The 23,037-nt window shown below is 41.0% G+C and overlaps 1 protein-coding gene across 1 annotated transcript; it reads right to left on the reverse strand.

The window, feature by feature from the left end:
- Positions 1–5,731: 5,731 nt before the first annotated feature.
- On the reverse strand, positions 5,732–21,300 carry LOC147886847 (uncharacterized). The gene is made up of 11 exons (XM_087394860.1): positions 20,072–21,300; positions 19,613–19,848; positions 19,352–19,489; positions 19,176–19,265; positions 18,992–19,075; positions 7,627–7,689; positions 7,431–7,466; positions 7,272–7,346; positions 7,028–7,102; positions 6,672–6,737; positions 5,732–6,540 (listed from the first exon to the last, which is right to left on the reverse strand). Exons 1-11 carry the CDS (start codon positions 20,388–20,390, stop codon positions 6,433–6,435), a joined length of 1,290 nt encoding a protein of 429 aa, XP_087250986.1. The 5' UTR covers positions 20,391–21,300; the 3' UTR covers positions 5,732–6,432.
- Between the last annotated feature and the right edge of the window lie 1,737 nt (positions 21,301–23,037).

Genomic DNA, 23,037 nt, shown 5'->3' on the forward strand with positions numbered 1-23,037 from the left:
AGAGATTTCTCTTTTCCACAAGCATGTGGACTACCCCTTGGAAAATTTCAGCTATAGTGGTAGACCATCCCTTGGTATCTTGTTTAAAAATAAGAATCTAACTATTGTATTGATACGATATCCCCCCTTGGTAATTTTAAAATTTTGATGCCCCATGTCGTTTTAGAATCTTGATAGGTGTCCCGCTTTGTGGTATTGCTCCCATTTACCCTCTTTCTCCCCTCCTTTTAGTCCCTATTTTCCCTCTTTATCCCCTCCTTATTTCTCCCCTTCTTTCTTCCTCCTTTCCCCCCCCTTTTTTTCCCTCCCTTCCCTCCCTCCTTAATTCCCTCCTTTCTTTCCCCTTTCTCCCCTCCTTTCTTCCGGAACCCTTTCTCCCCTCCTTATTTTATGTTTCTGAGGTTTTTTGTAATTCTTCTCACTTTGCAAAGACAATCATAGTTTTGTGTGAGTTTTCACTTAGTCACACACATTCACAAAGCCTTCGTCATACACTTAGTGTCTCTAGATCAATGGAGCTCCAAACCCTTGGCTACCACATTGAGTTCAATGTGGTATCACAATTATAGTCTAGTGGGAGGTACTCCTATGAAGAGGCACAACCATGAGAATACTGCATTGGAATAGACTAGAAAAAGCTTCCAAGAAGTAAGGGATCTTTGGAGAAACGTTCAAGGAGGTCTACATAGATCACATATTCAAGCTCATTATTATGTTCATGAGATTGATCTCCATTGCATCCATGCTTCCTTGCACTATCGTGTTCTAGCGTGCCCTTACCCTTGCACTCCCTACCCTTGTACTTCTCACTCCCTTCTCCTTCCCCTTCTCCTCCTCCTCCTCTTCCCTTCTTCCTCCTCCCTCCTCTTCTTCCTCCTTCTCCCTCCTCCTCCTCCTCCCTTCCTCCTCCTCCTCCCTTCTTCTTCCTCCCTCCTCCTCCTCCTCCTCCTCCTCCTCCTCCCTTCCTTCTCCTCCTCTCTTCTTCTTCCTCCCTCCTCCTTCCCCCCCTCCTCTTCCTCCTCCTCCTCCTTCCTCCCTTGTCCCTCCTCCTTAATCTTTACCTCGCAAAGTCACGAAGGAGACTACCTCTCCACTCATCAATAGTAGACTCTCCTCCCTCCTCCTCCCTTGTCCCTCCTCCTCAACCCTTACCCCTCAAAGTCATGAAATAGACTAGCTCTCCACTCCTCAATGCTAGAGCCCTCCTAAACCCAGCAACCCTCTCCAAACCCTGGAACTCCTAGACAACTCTCTCAACCCTAGCCCCCCTTCTGAACCCTGCAACCCCCTACTAACCCTTGAAATTCTATGGAGGCGAGAGACTCCATCCATTGTTGTTGTGATCAAGCCATGTTTCTCACCCACATGCACATAAGATCTACTTTCCACGCTTTAGCGTACACCTCTCACTGGAATATAACACAAGGACCTATGCTACAGTTGAAAACACCTACACTACAATGAGCAATGATATGATTGTAAGTGACCAACGCCCTCGAAACCTAGACTTGGGAGGGACAGTGACAACATTTCTTTTTGCAAGCCTTTCAAATTATTATTAGATTCTATTAGCAATTTGTTCCTAAGTTCTTCAAAAGATACATCTATTGAACTATGGCTTGTGTATGCTAGGTAGCCCTGCTTTTGTCTCACTTACATAGCACAAAATAGATAGGAGATCAATTCACTGTAGCATCACCAAGCTTATCCTGGCGTCATCTCTAGTAGTACTCTTCATAAAAGGTATAGCACTCAGAAACAAAGTTGTTCTTAAAATGTATAAAAGTCTTCCAAATACTACTCTCACATAATAGAAACAAACCCGAGTTCTATCGAAAGTTTCCAGAGCTTACACCACAATAGATCTCTAACAAAAGATGTTTACATGAAAGGCCAACACTGTTTATCTTGATGATTTTAGACACTAGGCATAAAAAATTTGAGGATTGGTTCCTTGAGGAACCTAGTCAAAAGGTCCAACATATTTGAAGGTAAGACCCAACTATACTATATCTATTGATGATCCCTAGTTCGATGAGTCTTTAGCTCTTGCAAACAAGGTTATGGTTTACCACGAATGTAGATATTGTGATGTAGAGGAAAAAATCCTTAGACCTCAAGGTGTCATAATGCAGTCAAATAATCATTCAAAAATAATTAAATGTGACATAGTCTCTTGGGAGGAGGTGAAATTACTTGAGCCTGTTGGCATGCAGATATCTTTCCAATTTAGGTCTCAGAAATCCCTCTTGAAATCCCTCTTAAAAAAACCCTTACAATAGAAGAAATCCCTTCTAACTTGAGTCTATACATAAAGAAACCATCAAAGAAAATGCTAACATAGGAAAATTCAAGCTCTAATTAAAAAATAAATAAATGCTCAGAGATGGCTTGCACAAAGAATTGTCTACAAAGACAATATAAGTTTTTGTAAACGTTGTGAAAGGCTTACTGACAATTCCAAACCAAGCCCATCCGTTATAAATTTAAATGCCATTATAGATTAAGTAAATAGGCATTCATTCCTATTTGTGATAGACAAAGAGAATTGGCTCCCTATATCTTGTGTGCCCCTGACACTTAAACCTACACTAGAAATGCATGAACCAGACTATCAATCTAAAGGATTGTTGAAATATATCAACCTATAATCTTGACGTCTACTAAGATTCATCAAACCCATGCACTTGTTGTCAGCTTGCAGGATCAGCTTTACCTAATCAAATGGCAATATTAAAAAATATTTGGCAAACTAGTACAAAATGTAGATCATGATCTTGATTAAATAGTTGCTTTAGAAGATTTTCCTTCATTAAAGCTAATCAAATCTTCCTAATCCATACTTAAAATTTAGGACTTCACCATCCAAAAGATGAAGTCTCCTTTGCAAAAGCAAAAACAAAATTCAATATATCAAGAGATTTAGAATCAAAAGAAGAAGAAGAAATGCAAGTAATAGACAAGTTTGAAAATCAAAATCTTGAATCATTATGGTAATGTTTCTAATGAAATTAAAAGTGACATACAAATTGATAAAGAACACGATAATATATTTTCTTTTGGTGCGTGAATTTATTCTATAAAATTTCCCTTTTTGCATCAACCCAAGTAGAAAATTTTTGGCAATAATATCTAACTTTTCTTGTGTCAATGCTTGCAACCATGATTGTTGCACATAACTTTAGATTTCATTCACAAAACTCTCCCATAAAACCAAAATCAATGTAATAAAAAACCAATAATGGTTTGATTTTTTAGATTAGCTCATTATCAACCACCACAATATCGAAATTTTGTTATGAAGAATGTAGACTGTATTTAGTAGGGACTTTCAATCCTCCAATATCTCTCCAGACGTTATAGCATTTTGTTATCTAATTTTTGCTTGTCATAGGTTGAGGATGCTCTTGGTGTGTTTCTAGAGAAAATAATATTTCTTTTGCAAAGGCAGCTGTTGCTCCAGTAACTATCATGGCATCAATAGAGAATTTTTCATAACCATGGATTTTGCAAACATCCTGAATACGTGCCCCTACTCAAATTTTAATCTAAATTCAATTAATTAGTTGTGGAGATTGAAAGAGGAGTGAATAGGAAGAGGGCAAGGCCATGATTAAACTAAGGGATAAAGTGGGGAGGGGGAGAGTTTCAATTAAATAATAATGGAAGGTAGGGGGCATCAAAGACAGAGGGAGCTGAGATTGGGGAGGGGGGGCATTAAGAGCAAAGGGAGAGGGGGACAAGGGAGCATTTATAATAAGAAGGGGCATATACAATTACTTTATAGCTTAGATATAGGGCTCACATGTGGGAAAAACAATGTTTTGGCTTCGAATCCTTTCTTGAAGCTTTGGGGAAGGCCCTCTTCGACATAAAATAAATTATAACATGGAAAAACGTAGGTTAATTAGTCTCCATGCACCAAAACAAACTAATTAATCGAATGGAATTAGGAAGAGCCATGACATAGATTACCCTAAAGATTAGCCTATGCATAAAATCAATTAACCATGGAAAAACATAGGTTAATTAGCCTCCATGTACCAAGACAAACTAATTAATTGAATTGAATTAGGAAGAGCCATTATAGGCAGGTCTACACATTTGCATTCTCCTCCTCCTACGATATTTTCATCATGTTGTTGCACTGTGAAGTTCTGCAAACGTTATATTTTGATGTTTAATTTCTTTTGGAATATGTTGAAGCTGATAGCTATCTTGTGAAGGAGGTTGTATAAATTGTTATGGTAGCTAAGACTCTTGATGAAGTTGGTTCCATAATTCAAAATCCATCCCGATCATCGATTCAAAATACCCTTTATAGTGCCACAAGGAGTGCATGAGTGAGTGGTTATGCATTTTGGACTAAGAAATGCCCCTTCAAAACTCCAAAAGAGAATTGATATGATTTTGTAATGTCTTGCATTTTCTATATAGATGTCATACTACTATTCAATAGTTCCTTTGTTGAACACATCAAGCACTTTGTTTTGTTCTATTAGATAACTCCAAATCATGGATTAGCACGTCTTCTTTGAGTGTATAAGAATGGTCTTTCTTGAATTCCCCTTAGTCAAATGATAATATTAAGGTTAGATGTTCTAGGAGGTATTTAAAAACTACAACAAAAAAGCTTGACTCCCTGTACGTGAATTGATCCTCTCCTTTGGCACCCATCTGAGTTGTTTTATAAGTATTAAAAGTACTTTAACAATGATTACATCACATAATACTATTGTTCTCTTAACATATGATCATTTGGCATGCATTTGGGCTGTTTTTTAGATATAATAAGTACTTTAATAGTGCACGCATGGAATAATACTATTTTGTGTGTGTGTGTGTGTGTGTGTGTGTGTGAATATATGTATATTGGGCTCATTTTTGGGTTCTATGGACTATCTGGACACAGAGATTGCATTCTAGGATGGGACAACAGTTTCCTCAGGCATATGCTTTCTTCAGAATGTCCCTCAAGCAATCTTTATATGACAGTTATGCTGCGAGGGACTTGGATGCTACTAGCCTTTAAGTGTTTTTTGACTGTTTTTGTGTTCTTCCATTAGACTCTCTTTTGGAGTCTAATGTCATGTACATTGATTTCATGTTAATAATATAGTTACTGGTTTCACAAAAAAAAAGTGAATATATGTATATGTATTTGGGTATATGTATATATATGTATGTGCCCTTTCCAAGTGTTACTATTCGGTTGAGCCTTCCACCTCACCAGAAGATACACAATGCTTTTCATATCAGCTTAATCAAACCCTATGTTGGGGACCCACCTCAAGAGCCGAGTCTTAAAGATTGAATATATGATCATTATGTTGTATTGTCATCCTCAACTAGCCAGCTAGACAACCACAAAAAAGCAATACAACAATGCAAATACTCAGATGTGAACACTATGTTAGGCCACGAACTTACCAATGAATATGCATCTCCTCTATTTTTGCATTGACATGGAGATAGATTAATAGAATTGTCACCGTGATAATTTAAGCATGGACATTGACTAGAAAATTCCACTCTAGTTCATAAAAGAATGGATACTTCATGCTTTGGATTTGGAGAGATACAACATTTGGTTCAAGAAGATAATCCAAGTACAAAAGATCTTGATCATTCTACATTTGATTGTTACATGATTAGAAAGATGAAAGATAACGATGACGACAAAAAAGGATGATCTTCAGTGCACATATCCTTTCCAAAGACGAGAAAGATGAAGAATAATGCACGTTTGTCTTTAATACTGTGATATGAAGAATGCAAAATTTTATCTATGAACATCCTTGTCGTTCAATCTTGAACTCAAGCAGCTTTTATGATTCACAGGTATGTGATTGGCCTTGTGGCGACATCACTGTCAGATCCTCTTCCCATTCTTTTCCTTTTTGGAACAAACAATGTCATTCAAGAGAGGGATCGATTGTGGACAAGCAATATCATTGCCATTGTCCCTTCCATAAAAGGGATAGTTGAACTAATCACCATATTGACAAATTCCTCAGGTAGAGGGTATAGTTTTTCAATCATGCCTAAAAATTTATCATGCAAAAACTATACCCTGAAGTAGAGGGTATAGTTTTGCAATTATGCAATCATGCCTATAAATTTATCATTTTCCTATGCAATCACCATGCATGGCAATGCATACGTGAATGGAACAACTGCCACGTAGATGCTTGCAAACTTCAAGGTTCCCATATGCACATAGAAATTCCAAGACTATACACAGAGATGTTGCTCAGCTACTTACTCCAGCTACATGTAGACATTGGATGTGTACCTATGGGGGAGGCAAGTGAATAGCAAGACTACCATTCTATGCCAATTTCAGTTGGTATTCTTTTGATCATGCACCCGACAAAGAAAGTATATTCACCACTCCCTTTTCAACTTCTCAGGCTCAACTCGTGTCATTTTTTAATCTTCAGCTGGGCCAATTTGTCGGATAAGAATGGCAGGGTCCTTCCTTGCGATATCTTTTAGAGCAGCTTTTTTTGCTTCCATTATCGTGCTCTTTGGATCCTCCTGCATCCAGAAATCCAAAGAGTCTTTTACATCAACAGCTTGCATATGCCCTAATGTTTCCTGATACAGCGGACAGTTTAAATTGATACTGGACCTACAACAAAGCCAAGCTCGGTGAAATCACCATTTACCATATCATGTAGACAACAAGTCTGCTTACACACTGTGCATGATGATTTGCCCATCTTCCTGGGATGCTGCACAATAGGACACATGAGGCTCAGACTGGTCTCTTGTTTACAACATATTATGAACAACATACACTCTGCTCTGGAACACCCCTTGAGCTATTGGCTTACGAAAGGTCTTTGCAATTCTTTACACCTTGAGATGCCTTGCGTGTACACTCTTTTTCCCCTAACCCCTTGGTCGTTGTATGTGTCTTCTTTGGTCAGAACTTCGTGTAGCTTATCCTAGCTCACAAGAGAAGGTACGAGACTGAAGAAAAGGTAGGAAATGTAAGATGTGATGCACGTTAGATACGTACTGCACAAAAATGCCTGTAAGTGACTCCTTGCTTCCGGCATATGTAGCACATAGTTTGCCCACACCTGCAAGTAACCTGAACAAGTCCTCTAAATTAAACTTTGTCATACCAGAGATCTTCAATTTTTTCAACATCTACAATATTTAACCTTTCAAAAAGTTCAAAGCTTGTTTTACTTGGTAAAAGTTATAATGTGAACACAATGAGATACTATATATGGGAATGGTTTTTGAAAGAAGCATGCCTTGTTGCAGCCATCTTCTTTCACAATCTGAGCTTTGCACCTGGAACACTCTCTTATCAAGGCCTTTGACATAATCTGCTGAGCCAATAAGATTGTTTGTAAAAAACTTCATCTTATACTGATAGAGATTTCAAAAACTGAAAAGGAAGTATGGCCAACCTCTTCAATCTTTATGCGCAAACAGGTGTCAGAAGGCTGCATGACAGAAGTCCAATCAGGAGTAAATTTTACAGAACACTACATCCCCAAAGCAGCCAACTAGATATATCATTCTCCTTGAAAAAAGATCCCTTATTCGACCAAAAAAGAGAGACACCCCTTGAAAATATTTATGGCCTGAGTTTGGGGCATCCACCTTTTCCACTTCTTTGCAACCCAAAGGCAAATGGTCAGGCTCTTTGCAAAGTATACAAGATGTCTGCAAAAGAACAATATGAGAACGATAACCTCAAAATTTATCAATCTCCAAGTACTAACCTTTCTTCCGAAATCACAAAAACTAACCACAAATAGTGGCTTCGATGCTATTTTACATTGTTGAAGCAATTCTGAAGTCTAATGTCAACACGGACATTAACCAAATTTCCAGCCAAGAAGAACAGCCAACTGCAGCAATTTATGTAGCTCATAAGTATGTGTCTAGCCTTTACCTCTTTGACCTGTAAACCTTTTTTAAACTAGTGTTAAGCCCGCTTAAAGTCATTTGTACTTCTATCACTTTGCTGTGATAAGCAACTTTGATTTTCATTGCAACCTTTGTATAAATGGTCTCCCTTTTATAGGATTATGATGCTCCATTTTGACACAACAATGGCCAACTATGCATTAAATTAAAGTTCTGTTAGTGGAACTTATGGTGGGCATGATATGACGAGTTGAACAAATGGATACAAGATATAATACAGCAAGTCAAGGGGCTGGGATAGGTTAAGAAGCCTCACATAGTTGGAATATGCTCAGCATTTGGTTAATTAAATTGTGCCTTAAGGCTAAAAAAGTTTTGAAAATCAAAAGGGTATCTTCATGATTTAGGGCTGGCTAAGACCACTTGTACAAAACATGGCAAGAGGAGCAAAAGACTCCGCTCCTGAAATATAAAAGAGGCCCTTGATTCCCTTCACGTGGTGTTGCAGAAGGCTTTTGATACTCCTTCCTTTCTTTTTTTCCCCCGTTAGTAATCTATTCCATTCAAAATAAATTAAACCCGAGGTGGGAAGTGAGAACTCTATCCCTGGCCTCTACAATATGAATAAACAACCACGGGTTGGTCTATAATGCCATGTCATCCCAAGTGGAGTAACATAGAAAAACAAGGAACAATCCAAGGTCCTCACGAATGCTATCAATCTCTCTTCAGAGGGTGCAGAGACACTCAGGACAGTAAAAATGAGATCAGTCCAATGGAAGCCAGTAGATCAGCAACACTGGACATGTGTCCACTAAGGACTTGAGCACATCTCGAACACCATATCTGCCATAAAGTAAAGATAGAAACCACCTCCCAAGCCGATATAACATAAATGAGTTCTAGTCTAGCAGCCGACTAAGTAAATGGCACCTGTTAGTCTAAAAAGGGTCCCACTAATTATAAACACTTTAGTATTTTCCTTGTACACTTGGTAGTGTTATTAGGCTTGCATAAGGGCTTGCCACGTGGCACCTATACTGCATTATAGCATATACAGCTCTTTCCTAGACCTATAAAAGGGGCTCAGCTGTACTTGCAACTGATTCGAGATAAATACACATCATATTCCAATCAGTGACAGTTGGTACTTTCAAGCATCAGCCTACTGGCTGTACATGGCAACATCAAGCTAGCCAGCGTCGTGGGAGTTGTCACATCCCATTCCCTCTTCCTAGTAAGAGTGACTTTTCCCTTTCTCTCCCTTCTATTTCAGCTATTCCTGCTATCCAGTCTCTCAGTTTTCCCTAAACTAGTTACTGCCAGCAGACTTTAGTAGAAGTGTTGTTTCTGTTGGTATCAGAGCAGATTTGGGGCCATATCAAGGGGAGCTGGTGATCCATTTGTTCTGAAGTTTGGAGCATCATCTCTGGAGACCAAGGGCTACCTCTACACAAAAATTCATCGCCAGAAGTGCCAAAGATTCAAAGCTTGACATCATTGTACAAAACATATGATTATCATATAATCAACTTTTTCTTCACCCAAAAAAAAAAAGAAGTGCCAAGGATCTTATTCTACCGAGTGCTAGCCATCTAGAGGATCAAATTTTAAAAGTGTTCAGATTTTGGATCTTTTTCCATCAATGAAGAATTCTTGATTCCTTGGTGTGCTTGAATCACAAAATTATTAGCGTTTGATCCACATTGCAGCCTCAAGTAGGAAATTTCAAGTTTTCTCTTACAAACTTGAACTGCGAAATTAGGGCAAAGCTGGAATTTGGGGCTTTTAGCTGTAAACTACAATTCTGGAACTATTCATGGTTTTCTATTCCCTCTAGTATCTTTTCACTCACAATTGCACTAGACATTGGAAAAATGTGATCTAAGCTCAGGAAATTTGGGGCATCATTACTTAAATGGATCCAAGAAAGCCCACTTCTAATTCAAGGAAGGATAAGATGGTTGTAAATCTGCAACCAGAAATGGGTTTGACAGAAGAAGATGTGAATTTGGTGGTTGAGCCTCTCAAAAATTTCGGGTGAGTGACCATGAACCAGTTGAGATTATAACCTTCAATTAGACCTAGGAGCCCAACCCCAACCCCAAGACTTCAGAGTCAGTAATCTTCCAGGTCATCCCATCTTAGCACTAAGCCTAATTTTGAAGGCTTCATGACAATAACGTTGAAGCAACATGAACAAATGATGGAGAAGCAGAGTAAATTGATGTAGCACCTGTTGGACCAACAAAAACACAAATATTTCACGTTTCTCCTTTGCCTTGTTTTGTTGCTTCTCTCTTGCTTTGCTTTGCTCCTTTGCCTCGCTTTCTTGTTTCTCACTGGTTCTTACAATGAAAAATAGTTTCTTTTGTAGGCATCCATAGGCCCTAACCTCTCTATTTTCTCAGCATCCAAGCTCCAAGTAAAGAACTCTTCTCTTCCTCTCTTCTTTGTTCATGTCATGTTTTATATTGGCCATTTGCAACAATCTAAGTGTTAGCAAATGAGATGGGCATAGGATTTCCCTTTTTTTCACTCCCTCTTTCCCTGTTTAACCCTCTTTCTCCCTCCCTCTTTTCCTCTCCTGTTCTCTTCTTCCTCTTTCTCTCTCCACTTCCTTTTTGCCTCTTCTCTTTCTCTCTTTTCTTCTCCTTCCATGCCTTTACTCAATTGAGAAATATTAGAAGTGATGTGACTACAGTAAGGAGCAGGATCGAGCCTAAAGGAAAGCAGGTTGTTAGGGATTGCAACCGGCCTATGATAAAATAAGGGCAGTAAGAACACAATTTAGCAAGTATTATCCCACTGGCAACACACTCACAGCAAATACAATAACACAAGGGAGCTAGAATGCTCTTGCTCTAAACACATTTTATTATTTATTCCACTGAAAACAGATTACAACAAGTTCTGAATCCTTCCTATAGGCATCCAAATAACAGCATAACCTCTGCTTCCAGCAAACTCAGCCAATCATGACAAAACAGGCATCCAATCCCAGGGCAAAACCCTTATGACAACCTGCCTCCAGCTCTAACAGTAGAGATCACCCAACGATCTCAGCCTCGCCAAACCGTTACTGCATCAATCCCTTGGTATGCCAGGCTAGCACTCAGCCCTTGTCCGTTACGGTGCCCCTCGACTAACAACCAATGAATTGCAATCCACAACCGACCAATTATGAGTAACCTCAGCACACAATCACTTGGAAAGCAGCCCCAGCCTGGAATCAGCCCAAAATCTCAACAGCCAGCCTTCTATTGCCCGGCAATAGACCAACCACGGCATCCATAACCTGGTCTCTGTTAGAAATCAGCAAAAGACAGGCCAGCCAACAAAAACACAGCCCAGAAGACCCAAAAAGCAACTCGTCCAGCCTGTAGGAGCCCAGAAACAGCCTACGAATCAAATCGCCCCTGGTCTGGCATACTATGGAAGCACCTGCGCAGCCCCAGAGCCAAATCGCCCTGCTACCAGACCTGGAAATCAGCAGAAATCACCCCCAGATGAAATTCGCCTTGCCTACTGGCCCCTGGATCAGCAAGAATCCCCTCTTGCTGTGGAAAAATGTGCTGAATTAAAGTTGTGTGTTGTGTCACTGATAATGCTCACCCAGTACATTCCAGAGGGAAAGCGGACTCATATTGGCATGGATTTTATCACTGGTTTGCCTACTACAGCAAAGGAGTGGAACAGTATCATGGTGATTGTGAATTGGCTCCCTCAAGAGATAGTGAGTGATAGAGATGCTAAATTCACGAGTTGAGTTGTTCTCTCAAATGGGTACCAAGTTGGCTCCAAGGACAACGTACCATTTCCAAGTGGAGGGAGGCAGGCCCAATGGATAGGCTAAGTCACTCGCTCTGTTAAGAATTTTATAAGGACCATAGATTCTGAGAGCTAGCTTGGTGTTGGTGCCACCTTTCAATGAGGCATACCTATGCTTGTGCAACCAGAGATACACCCAATCTCCTTCCTGAAACTCCACGTCTCCATATTCATGTGTCCTTGCTTAAAAAGCATGTGGGAGCAGATATTCCAGTTACTGCAGAATTGCCTCCCATCAATGTTTACATACCAGAAAATATCTTGGGTTACAGAGACAAATCCTCAGTAATGAAGTTTTGACGGAATACTACTATAAATGGAAGGGGTATGAGAAAGGTTCTCACTCCTAAACATGTGCCTTGCTCATTGGAACACCCAGACCATCTGAACTTAATCTAAAGGTAGTGAGGATAAAAAAGGGTTTCTCTCTTCAAGCCTGCAGAATGGCCCTCATGATCTAGAGTCTAGTACTAGCAACCTACTCTGATCACTGCCAAGGGTGACACCCTAATACTGCACCAAAGGGTTACGAGAAAGTAGCTGCATGGCTATCTCCTCCTTGCTGAATAGGAATGCTTGGATGAAAGCCGGGCAAAATGATCCCAAATCTGGACAATTATCCTCAACATGGGAGAAGTGAGCTGACAATGATGGTCCCCAGATCGTAGAAGCAAATACAAGGCTAAAATTGGAGCTAAAGCCAGCATGATTACAGGGGTTGATGAGGACCTGGCCTCTGATGAAGCTGCAAAAGAAATAGAATTTCATGACTATGCAAATGACAGAAAATATGAGGATGATAAAGTTGCTAAGGTTTCCAAAAAGGATACTTCATATCCCTTTGACTCTGGGGGTTCAGCAAGTGAGCGCCAAGAAAAAAAAGTTAACTCCCAAGCCAATGGAGAATTGAAGTTGATTATGACTACTCCCTTGATGACAGAATTTCTGATGCATTTCCTCGTGTATAGGATGACAAGATTTATTCTGATGCACTGGCTGAACTGTTCAGCATATTCACAGATGCTATTGTGGGCTGTGAAGGATCTCAAACTCTCCGTTTGAAGGGGTTAGCCTGTGCACATATTAGTTGATTGTGGAAGCACTCATAATTTCATCCAAGCTGTGGAGGTTGCACCCCCCTGTCATGGATTAGGGTATTAAAGTGGAAGTGGCTAATGGACAGCATTCCCTTAGCCAGCAATGTTGCCCAGCCACTAGTATCCAACTATCTGTAGTTACACATTTGTGGGTGATCTATTTATTATTGATATGAATGTGGTTCTAGGATGTGAGTGGATGAAATCATAGGGGGAGTTCTCCTTAGACATGAACAAGATGCTCATGAAGTCCATTCATGATGGTAAGGCTATTACATTTGCTGGCCTCACCTCACATCTCCTACGGTGGCTCTCATATCTGCAAGAAGACCAGCTCAGGATCTCAAAATTGTTTGTGGCATCTAAGCTTTAAATCTAGCCAAAACAAAAAATAGTAATGGGCTGGAAGTTGAGGATAGGAACATGCAAGAGTTACTTAAGCAGTTCTCAGATGTATTTGCTGATCTGCCCCAACATCTTCCACCCAAGAGACACATTGACCATCTATTGTGCTGGAACTAGGGTCCAAACCTGTGAACAAAGCACCGTGTAGGCTCTCAAGGGTAGAGAGGGAGGAAGCGGCAAAGCAAGTCAAGGAATTATTGGACATAAATTTCATTACCCACAGCCAATCCCCTTTTGCTTCCCTCATACTGTTGGTGAAGAAGAAGGATGGCTCCTATAAATTTGTAGTGACTATAGGGATTTGAATAAAATCACTATCAAGATTCACTTCCCTATTCCTAGGATTGATGACCTTTTGGATGAGCTGAAGGGGACTAAGCTTTTCGCAAAGATCAGGGTATCATCAGATAAGAACGAAGGAGGAAGATGAGCCCAAAATTGCTTTCAGGACTGAAGGAGTCTCAATAAATTCAAGGCAATGACCTTTGGCCTTACCAATGCTCCTGCAACTTCCCAAGCACTCATGAACAAGATCCTATGTGTAGAAGTGTAAGCTATGTCAACAAAATAGGGAGCTGAACCTAAGTCCTGCTGGTCTTCTCCAACCATTGCCCATTCCTGAAGGGAAGTGGATACACATCTCCATGGATTTTATTCTAGGTCTGCCAGTAAACTCTAGAGGATGGAACATCATATTTGTGGTGGTTGACACCCTGACAACAACTGCCCATTTTATTCCCACAAAGTATCAATACACAGCCTCTATGGTTGCTCAATAATTCATGAATGTGGAGCAAGTATTTTAGAGGAATTACCTCCTATGGATGAGGCTGGACACATTGAATATATTCCTGATAAGATCATTGGATTCAGAGATCATTTCATGGCAGCCTGCATGAAGGACAAATTGATGTAATGGGGTGTACCAAGGGGTACAAGGGTTGTGTGTTGGTTAGTGTGACCAGGTTAGGTGGTAGAAGGTTCTATTAGGTGTGATTGAGAGATTCATGGGTCTGATTGAGAAATCAGTGTGAGTGATTTGTGGATCTGGAGGTGCTCTCCTTAGGGGCACATGCATTGTATCAGTTGCCCTTATTAGAGCCTCTCCACTCTTGAATAAACAACTATATTTTCTTCATTTGCTGATTCTTTCTTGCTGTTCCATCATGTGGTATCAGATCCAGGTTCACCCTCTTTGAGTGCCATGTCATCATTTTCCCCAAATGGAGCTTTTCTTCATTCTCTTCCCACAGATTTTTCTTAGGCCTGTTCTCCTCCATCTCTGAGAGATTTCCCATGCCCTCTAAGCCCAAGCTTCCTCATGTTGAGGCGAATCCCTGGTTAGATGGAATTAGGGAATAGTTTCCTCAGTGGGCCGTGCCGACACATTTTCCAGCCGCCAAAGAAACACGCAATTCTCCCTGTAGGAGCCACCATTCATCAAATGAAGAAGAAGAATGACCAGAGGATGTTAAAGCTCTCACTGCTTTCACCAAGTCAATCTTGACAAGGATGATGATCCATGTATCTTCTAAGTTGTTTGTGTGTGTAGTCAATAAGGGTTCTCTGCCCTAGGATGTCCCCCTTAAATGATTGTTAGTCTTATTTTGAGGTTTTACCGTGTTGGATCCATGGGGATTTCCATACATAATCATTGTCCAATCAAAAGTTGTAAACCAAAAGCCATAACCAGAGTGAGTCACAGGTTGGGGTCATGAGTGTTGTTACTAGGTGTGAACAAACCATGAAGCTTCCCATGTACTATTGCTGGGGTGAGGTCATCAATTTGTGGGGGGGGTATGAAGGACAAATTGATGTAATGGGGTGTACCAAGGGGTACAAGGGTTGTGTGTTGGTTAGTGTGACTAGGTTAGGTGGTAGAAGGTTCTATTAGGTGTGATTGAGAGATTCATAGGCTTGATTGAGAGATCAGTGGAGTGACTTGTGGATCTGGAGGTGCTTTCCTTTGGGGCACATGCATTGTACAAGTTGCCCTTATAAGGGCCTCTCCACTCTTGAATAAACTAGTCTATTTACTTCATTTGCTGATTCTTCCTTGCTGTTCCATCACTGCATCCACCCCTATCTCCTCAGCTGATTTCAGAGATTTTGGTACCCTTGCTGCATGAAGATGGTTTAATTCCACTACACTCTTCCAGGGAGCTATTCATAACAAAGGGGGTTAGTTAGTAGTCCTTTTAGTAGCTTTGTACTTTGTACCTAGGGCTGCTAGTATCCTGCCACGTGGCAGTCTTGGGAAGTTATCCAATAAGCAATGTTGTATAACAGCCAGCCCTAATTTTTATATAAGGCATTGCTTCTCAGTTCTACTCAGCTTATGATTTACACACTGTTATAATGCCAACATGGGATTCTACCGCCAAGGCTTCTAGCTCCAAGCTGAGTTCTTAGATGGATCTAACTCTACCTGTCCTTTTGCAGCCCCTAACAAGGATCTGTTGTAAGTCCAGTCCTTAACTTACCTTCTCTCACAATCTCCAAATCTACAAAGGTACTTTTCCTGTTTCTTTACATTGTACTTCTTGCACACTTAGCAATTCATTCCTAATCCTAAGTGAATGGATCTAGCCTATTTTTTCTTCAAAGCTATTCAAGTCTATTCTAAACATGACTAGGCTAGCCTAAGCTGTCCATTTAGGCTAAACTAGTTGGGCATAGCATTAGTTAGAAGCAGTCCTGTTGCAGCACCTGCAGAAGGAGTCCCCATACTTGCGAGACTAGCCAGGTGCTCCATTGCCCTACGGCACGAACTAATCTACCGCTGCCCAAGGTGGACGACCCTATTCTAGTAGAACTCTCAGTGCTTGCTGAGCAGACCACATGAGAAATAACCCCTGCCAATCAACCTAAACATAGTGACTGTGAGACCCAATGTTGCCATCTTGGTGTACACTCGGTCTCATATCTGCTGGTCTCTGCTCGGAAGGAACCTGATGAGTTGTGTCTGATGAAAGCCCTCCTCTGCTGCATCAATAAACTGTGCAATGTCTGGAGGGAATGTAACATGGATACCATATCTGCTGGCCTCTGCTCGGGAAGAACCTAATGAGTTGTGTATGATGAAAGCCCCCCTCTGCTGCATCAATCAACTGCACAATGTCCAAAGGGAAATGTAACATGGACCTCAACTTCCTCTGGTTCTGTGACTGGATTGACGTTATTGTCCTCCATTGTCATGGCTTATGCTGACAACTAACTGAGGAGGTCTGAGAAGAGAGATGGCGGATGTAAAAAGGAAAAAAACTTCAAGTGAAGTGAGAACAAAATCCTCAACTGACTCATGAGTAGCACTCGAGAACAATGACCCTCAGCCTACAATCAACTGCTCATCATCGCACTGTCACCTGTCTAAAGGCCAACAACTTCGAATTGAGCTTGCTAGGACAAGAAGGGTGCAAAAGATGTACGCAGAAGTGACAGCAATGGCGCACTGTCTTAGCATGCTGGAAATGATACCTTGATCAGGAAAGGTGTATGCAGGAAGGGGCACTGCTAACAGCAGCAAGAGCCCAGGAAAGGGGCCCTCTGCTGCATGCTGGAAATCCAAGCTGGAGAGGACCGAAATGCAAACAGCAAAATGGCCTCGGGAGGGGCATGCTACCTGCAGCTGAGAGGTGGTGTGATGAGCAAAGAAGGGAGGGATGAATTGGGAGAAGAAGGAAGGGCAGCTCTCTCAGTTGGGTCAGAGAAAAGATTGTTCATCCCTTTTCAGGCTCTGTTCCTCTGACTTCAGCCCCTGTTCATCCCGTTTGTGCTTCTTTCCATTGAAGATAATTGCTTGCCTTCTTTGAAAATTCAAGTTTTAGCAGATATGCTCTCTTGAAAGAGATTCTGTGGAGAGAGGAGAAGCTTAGAAAGGGAGAGGCATGTCTTTACTCAAGGTAGCTTAAGATATAATTATTTTCTCTACTCCTGCGCATGTTATACTTCCCCAATTACAGCCTAGAAAGCAGTTATTGAATTTGGAAGTGTGATGTTGAAACTGTTGGATGACCTTACACATTTTGTAAAGCTTGGGATTGGGAATCCCAATATAAAACACTTTGAAAGAAGGTAGGCCCATCTTAGGTAGTCGTCTATATGAGTAAACAACTCTTTGTATTTCCATTGGATATCTTATGAATTGTAATGTTTTCTCTCTGCTCCAAGGCTAGGAGTACCATCCTACTCCAAACCCCAAAGAAACAATCCTCCCAATAGGCTCACGTCATGTATCCACAGGCCCTTACCATGCCATTATCCAGATGTCAAACCATTGTGGATACTCGTTTCTACTCTGTGGGCTGTGGCATCCATCTAAATGAGGGCTGGCAAGATCCCCCTTACTGCATGCTATTATAGTGAAAATCATAAGCGACCCCCTCTTCCTAGATGGTCTGAATCTATGTGCCCAACCTGTTCCAAGAGTCCTCTATGATTATCCTCATCAATTTGATTGGAACTACCCCTGCATGCACCGTTAGGGGAGACAAAAAGTAATCAGCTTTCTTGAAATTCCTAAACAAAAAGTTTCCCATGACCCAATTCACAACATTTGTTTGTCCAACATCAATCCCAAGTCAAAAGAAAAAGAAAAGATTTAATGCCCTGAGCAATAACAACCAAAACTTAGTAGCAGAATTTCTATATGAGTAACTGCTGCAAATATGTCTACAATTCCTGCAGCTATAGAACATTAGCACAAGTTTAGTTCATTGGGGAAAAATTTCGGTGAAATCTGAGATCCCTAGCTTTGGTTATCAGCCTTGAAAGTCTAGTCGACCCTGGAAATTTTTTCGAGGGGACTAGTTTATTTAACTCAACCTTTAACTACATGTCAATTCACCTAACTACATCTAATTAATCTAGCTTGCTAGCTTTTCCACTTTATATATCTTCAAGTTGGCTTTCACCCAGCCTAAATACACCCTGGATAAGCTTTTTTTAAGTGATCTTTGAGGTGTTAAAGTCCTTCATCCTCTTCTTCAAATTGCCAATTCAATAGAATTCATGCTAGAAATCATTCTGTTCAATGGTTTGGATACCAAGTTCTCTCTCTCTCTCTCTCTCTCTCTCTCTCTCTCTCTCTCTCTCTCTCTGTGTTCATGTATGAATGCATGCACGCATGCATCTATACGCGTGTATGTGTGAGCATACGCGCAGATGTAAAGTATATCAGCATAACTTCAATTGTAGTCATAAGGCAAGTGCTGATACTAGGTCTATCTGAGGTCTTGAAACTGCCCATTCTTCCCATCTGAACCTTAACACCTATTTAACAACCTATCTTAAGAGTGCCTCTAGCAGTACTAGGATGAACCACTTGAGGAAGCACAAAGTCAAACACCAGTGGCCATGTAAACTTTACCATATGGACGGCCCTAGCGTCATAAGGATGAAATGAAATAAGTACAAATCCAACTACAAAGATCAGTGTAGTTGAAAGTGTTCAAGGGGTGCTTTTCTGGACTGCAGGGTCAATGGCAGCCTTATCCTTTGAAGTCATGAAGCCAAGGAATTCAATATAGGGCTTCCAAAGAGAGTGTGCTGACAAGAGCAACTTACACAGTATTGTAGAGAACCAAGTGCAGCCAGTTACTCTTCTTTTCAATATTGTGATATTAGGACATGGGTAGCAAAAATTAAGATTTCTGCCTCCTTACTTATAAAACAAAACATATAAAACACGTGAAGAAGCCATCCTTTAAGCCGTGCCGGGACCCAATTTTGATTAACTCTTTATTGTAACAAAGTTCACCTACCTTAAGACAAGGTTCATTGGGACAATGGAACACGGTCTTCCCTTCATCAACCTCGCAAGCAACTTCACAGGAGGGACAATATACCTACACAAGATTGAGCAAGATAAACGAATTATGCTCATGGTCTGAAGAAATTTCTAATATTCAGCACCGATGGTGAAATCAAGGAGCCTTCAAGCCTTACCAGCCCAGAAAGCCTAGCTTGAGCCACAGAGTCGGCAGCCTGGCGTTGTTCAAACTTTACAAGGAGATCTTTTGGTACGGCCCTTTGTACCTGGCCAAGAGACAAGTTAAGGGACTCTAAGGCACCCTCTGTGATTCAAACTTCCACAGGCTAGTATGTCATGTCTCAATACCAACCTCAGACAAAGGAAAGAACTGCTCACAGCCACCAGTATGCATACATTGAATCGACCCACAAGCTTGCAAACCTCCAAAAGTCAATTCCTCGACCTGCCGTTGCAAACAGCTACCACAAAAGAGATGGCCATCTGCACACTGCTTTCCACCAGCGATGAGGCTCTTCATTTGACAACGCCAGTTTGCAAAGAGAGAGCTAAATAGTGTTCTGACATTTACAAATCTCAAGGGTTTGAGCTCGCTAATCAAGTGAAACTGTACCTGCACCATCTTTTGAAAGTCGTATTCCATGCAGCAGCATCCACACTCGAACCTTTGCAGACGAGGAAGCGAACAGTCCTCTTTCAAATGTTCTGAAAACTCAGTTTTCAGCATGGTCCATTGCTCCTCGAAGAGAGGACAAGGAGTGCAAGGAGATTGTAGACTCGATTTTGGATTTTTCGTCAACGTCAATCCTGCATTAGGAGGCCAATCGACACACGGCTGTTCTCTGCACTCTGCAAAGAATTTCACCCAAAATCCATACAGCGCACATTCTTAATCTAAAGCAAAGTAGATGATACAAAGCGGTCAGCCAAGATTTATCTTTAAGGTGCACACTAAAGGATAAGGTGAAGGCATATATTGCTACGCAAAAGCAGACGCCGCTGAATAAACACACCGCTGAATGAACTAAGTCCAATCATTTCCAATCAAGCATGCACACTGCTTTGCACTAACCTTCGCTTATAGGAAGCTTTTGCTCCTTCCTTTCAGCGTCGTTATATGCGATGGCGACAGCTCTATATGCACGGCAAAGGCTTTCGCCGTAAGAATGAAGAGCATTTTGCAAATCTACCGGCTCAATTCTGGGGAACTCTAAACTCATTTTATATACGAACCACTCTGAATACAGCTGACCACTCTCAGGCAAGAAAGGTTCAGCCGGAGGATGATCTTCTTCCTGAGAAGATGAAGACGGCTTGATCCCGTGCAGGCAGCCCGTCCAGAAACGAGTTGCGAAGTTGAGTTTCCAACGATTTTTCTTCTCCGAGCCCATCGAATTTCGGAGTCTAGAAGTGACCGACGCTCCTCCTTGCCCACGCGCACTCGCTTGCGACTACATGCATCTAACAAATTTTGGCCTCGTATCGAGCCTCAACCCAGTGTAACATGACAACCGCTTCTTGATTCAATCACTGAAAGCGGCGCAGATCATAATTCGTTTGCGAAGCGAAACAAATCGGTGAGCTGATGGAGTGGATTGCCATTCGTCCTCTTGAAGCAACCTCTCTGTGCCGATCTGTATCGCCACTTCCATGCTGTAGCAGCGGCTGCTTCATATCTAATAAAACAAAAGGACTCGTTTGCGGGCCAATAGTGCAATTCTTACTCTTCTCAAAGTGACGTCTATTCTTCTAAATCCGCCAGCAAAATTGTATTGCATGAGCTGAACAATTGCAGAATTCGTACGCTTACGGCAATTGCACAACGCTGCATCAGTCTGTAGGCAACTTCCTAGTCTTTGCGGCGCAAGCAAACTGGAGCTGCAAGGGCCAGCAGCGAATAATTAAGCTCGGTTACGGAGCAATTCGAGGTCATGCACATCAATCAGCAGCTTGAAGATCCGTTTTCGGCCAAATTTCCGACGCAAAATTTCTCAAAACCAGCAGGGAGCAGGAGCACTCGGAGCAAAAATTCGACGGCGTCGAAAGCTAAACAGGTGAAGCACAATCAAAAACTTGAAAGAAGAATCGATTGATTGTCATCCGAATTCAGAAATCCGTCTTGAGGTTTGATCATTCTCCATTCAAACAAATCAGAAACCGGAAACATGGCTTGCTCAATCAATCTGTCCTGTCGATCGAACAAGCAATTGCCAAGAAATCTTTCTCAATCAATCTCTGTCTTATAATATCCCTTTTCAAAAGAATAATTAATAAGTTGCCCACAAAGGAAGACAACACTCTTGTAAATGAAAAGGGGCTAAAACGTGTGGGTGTGTATCTCCTCTTCCTCACTTCAAGCCCCAGGTGCACCTCTGGGTTCTCTCTTGGTCACCTCGTATACTGTTGGCACTCTCGGTCACTCTGTATTTTGCTCAGAGCTTTACGATTGATCACCCCGTATGGCTACGCTATTTGCACTTTTGTTTTTAGTACAATACACATCAAGAAAAACAAATTAATGAGTAGACGATTAATCATTTAATTGTTAATCTGTTGTAGCTAAAACAATGCCTCACCCTCTCACCGGCTACAGTAACCCATTGGTCGGATTTGTCGCAATGGTCGAATTTGTAACGATGGGCAATGTCAGGGTCACCACAAAATGTTAAGCCCTCAATGCTAGCGTCCGCCTTCAAATTCTCACTGTCCTTGGGTAATATTGGGGGCTTAGAATGTTTGATCCTTGAAAGCGTTTTGTCCTATGATTACATCTCTTCTGGCACACTCCTAGGGCGACATTATTAGATTGTTGTGATCAAACCTTAGAATATTGGAACATGACAAACTCTAAACTCTACCCTAGCTTTAGGGAGGCAACTCAACACCCAGGCTTTTGGTTGGTACATGCATATGGAACCATAAGTCATCGATCAATTTTCTTGCTTTCTTTAAAGAGAGCATCTTTGACAAACTATTTTGCTAGTACGTATCTCCAACCTCCTTGAGGTGATAGGGCCATATACTTTTACCATTTAATTCAGGGGTGTTGTGCTTTTGCCTTAGGTAAGTCATGTATACAAACTTGTCACCATATAAGATCGCCCTATTCCTTCTTTCCTAAGCCACACATAAGCTTGACCTGCAAGGCAAACAAAACTTGAGTCATAAGAAAGCTAAGGCCCTTAAAGAGTCTCATGTACCCATTATACCCAAAGTTGTCCCCCCCAAAGAGTGGTCCCCATACACTAGGATTGAAAACAAAATGAAAGAATACAATGGAGAGGATGAGGGGAAGTAAGGTGCAAGATATGTTTCTTTTCAAATACCTTTTCTCATGCCTTTTGTTAGTGGACTACGTTGATGGATGTGAGCATGTACTAGTGGACCATGCTGATGGATGTGAGAATGTACTAATGACATATGGCCAAAGTAAATTTGTGTACAGACATGGTACAAAGGTATAAGGGAATATGTATGTAAAGTAGACCCCATGCTAAGTAATTCTCTTGGATGAAAAATATCTTGCTCTTTCTAGTTGACGCTCTTAAGGCCCTCTTTTGTCGGTACATAGAAAATTCATAGGAAAGCAGAGATACACTATCCATTTGATTTTGTCAAGTTTCAATAAAGAGGAGAAATTGATGGACATAAAGGAAGAAAGATCCCCTGAATTCCCCCAAAATTGTTTCTACATATTTTATAAAAATTAGATCTAGTATCCATTTCAACCTTTAAGTGCCTAGCTATCTTAGACAACAATAGATGCACTACAAAAATTTCATCTTTCAGCATCTACTTTAGAAAATCAATCAAATGAGATTAAAATATGATGAATTGTATTATTTTGTGACTTTTCTTGATGTATTGCCTTGATGTGCTTTGCCCTTAATGGTACATCCATTTTATACTTAACAAAAAACACACACACACACACACACACACACGTGTGTGCATGTGGAGAGAGAGAGCAATTATTATTGCTCTTGTATAAGAAAATTGAGCACTTAATCTATCAAATTATAATTGCAAGATCTTTCT

This window comes from Dipteris shenzhenensis, chromosome 23, assembly GCF_047967505.1.
Source record: "Dipteris shenzhenensis isolate YYH24624 ecotype China chromosome 23, Dip_SZ_1.0, whole genome shotgun sequence".
Taxonomy (NCBI): domain Eukaryota; kingdom Viridiplantae; phylum Streptophyta; class Polypodiopsida; order Gleicheniales; family Dipteridaceae; genus Dipteris; species Dipteris shenzhenensis.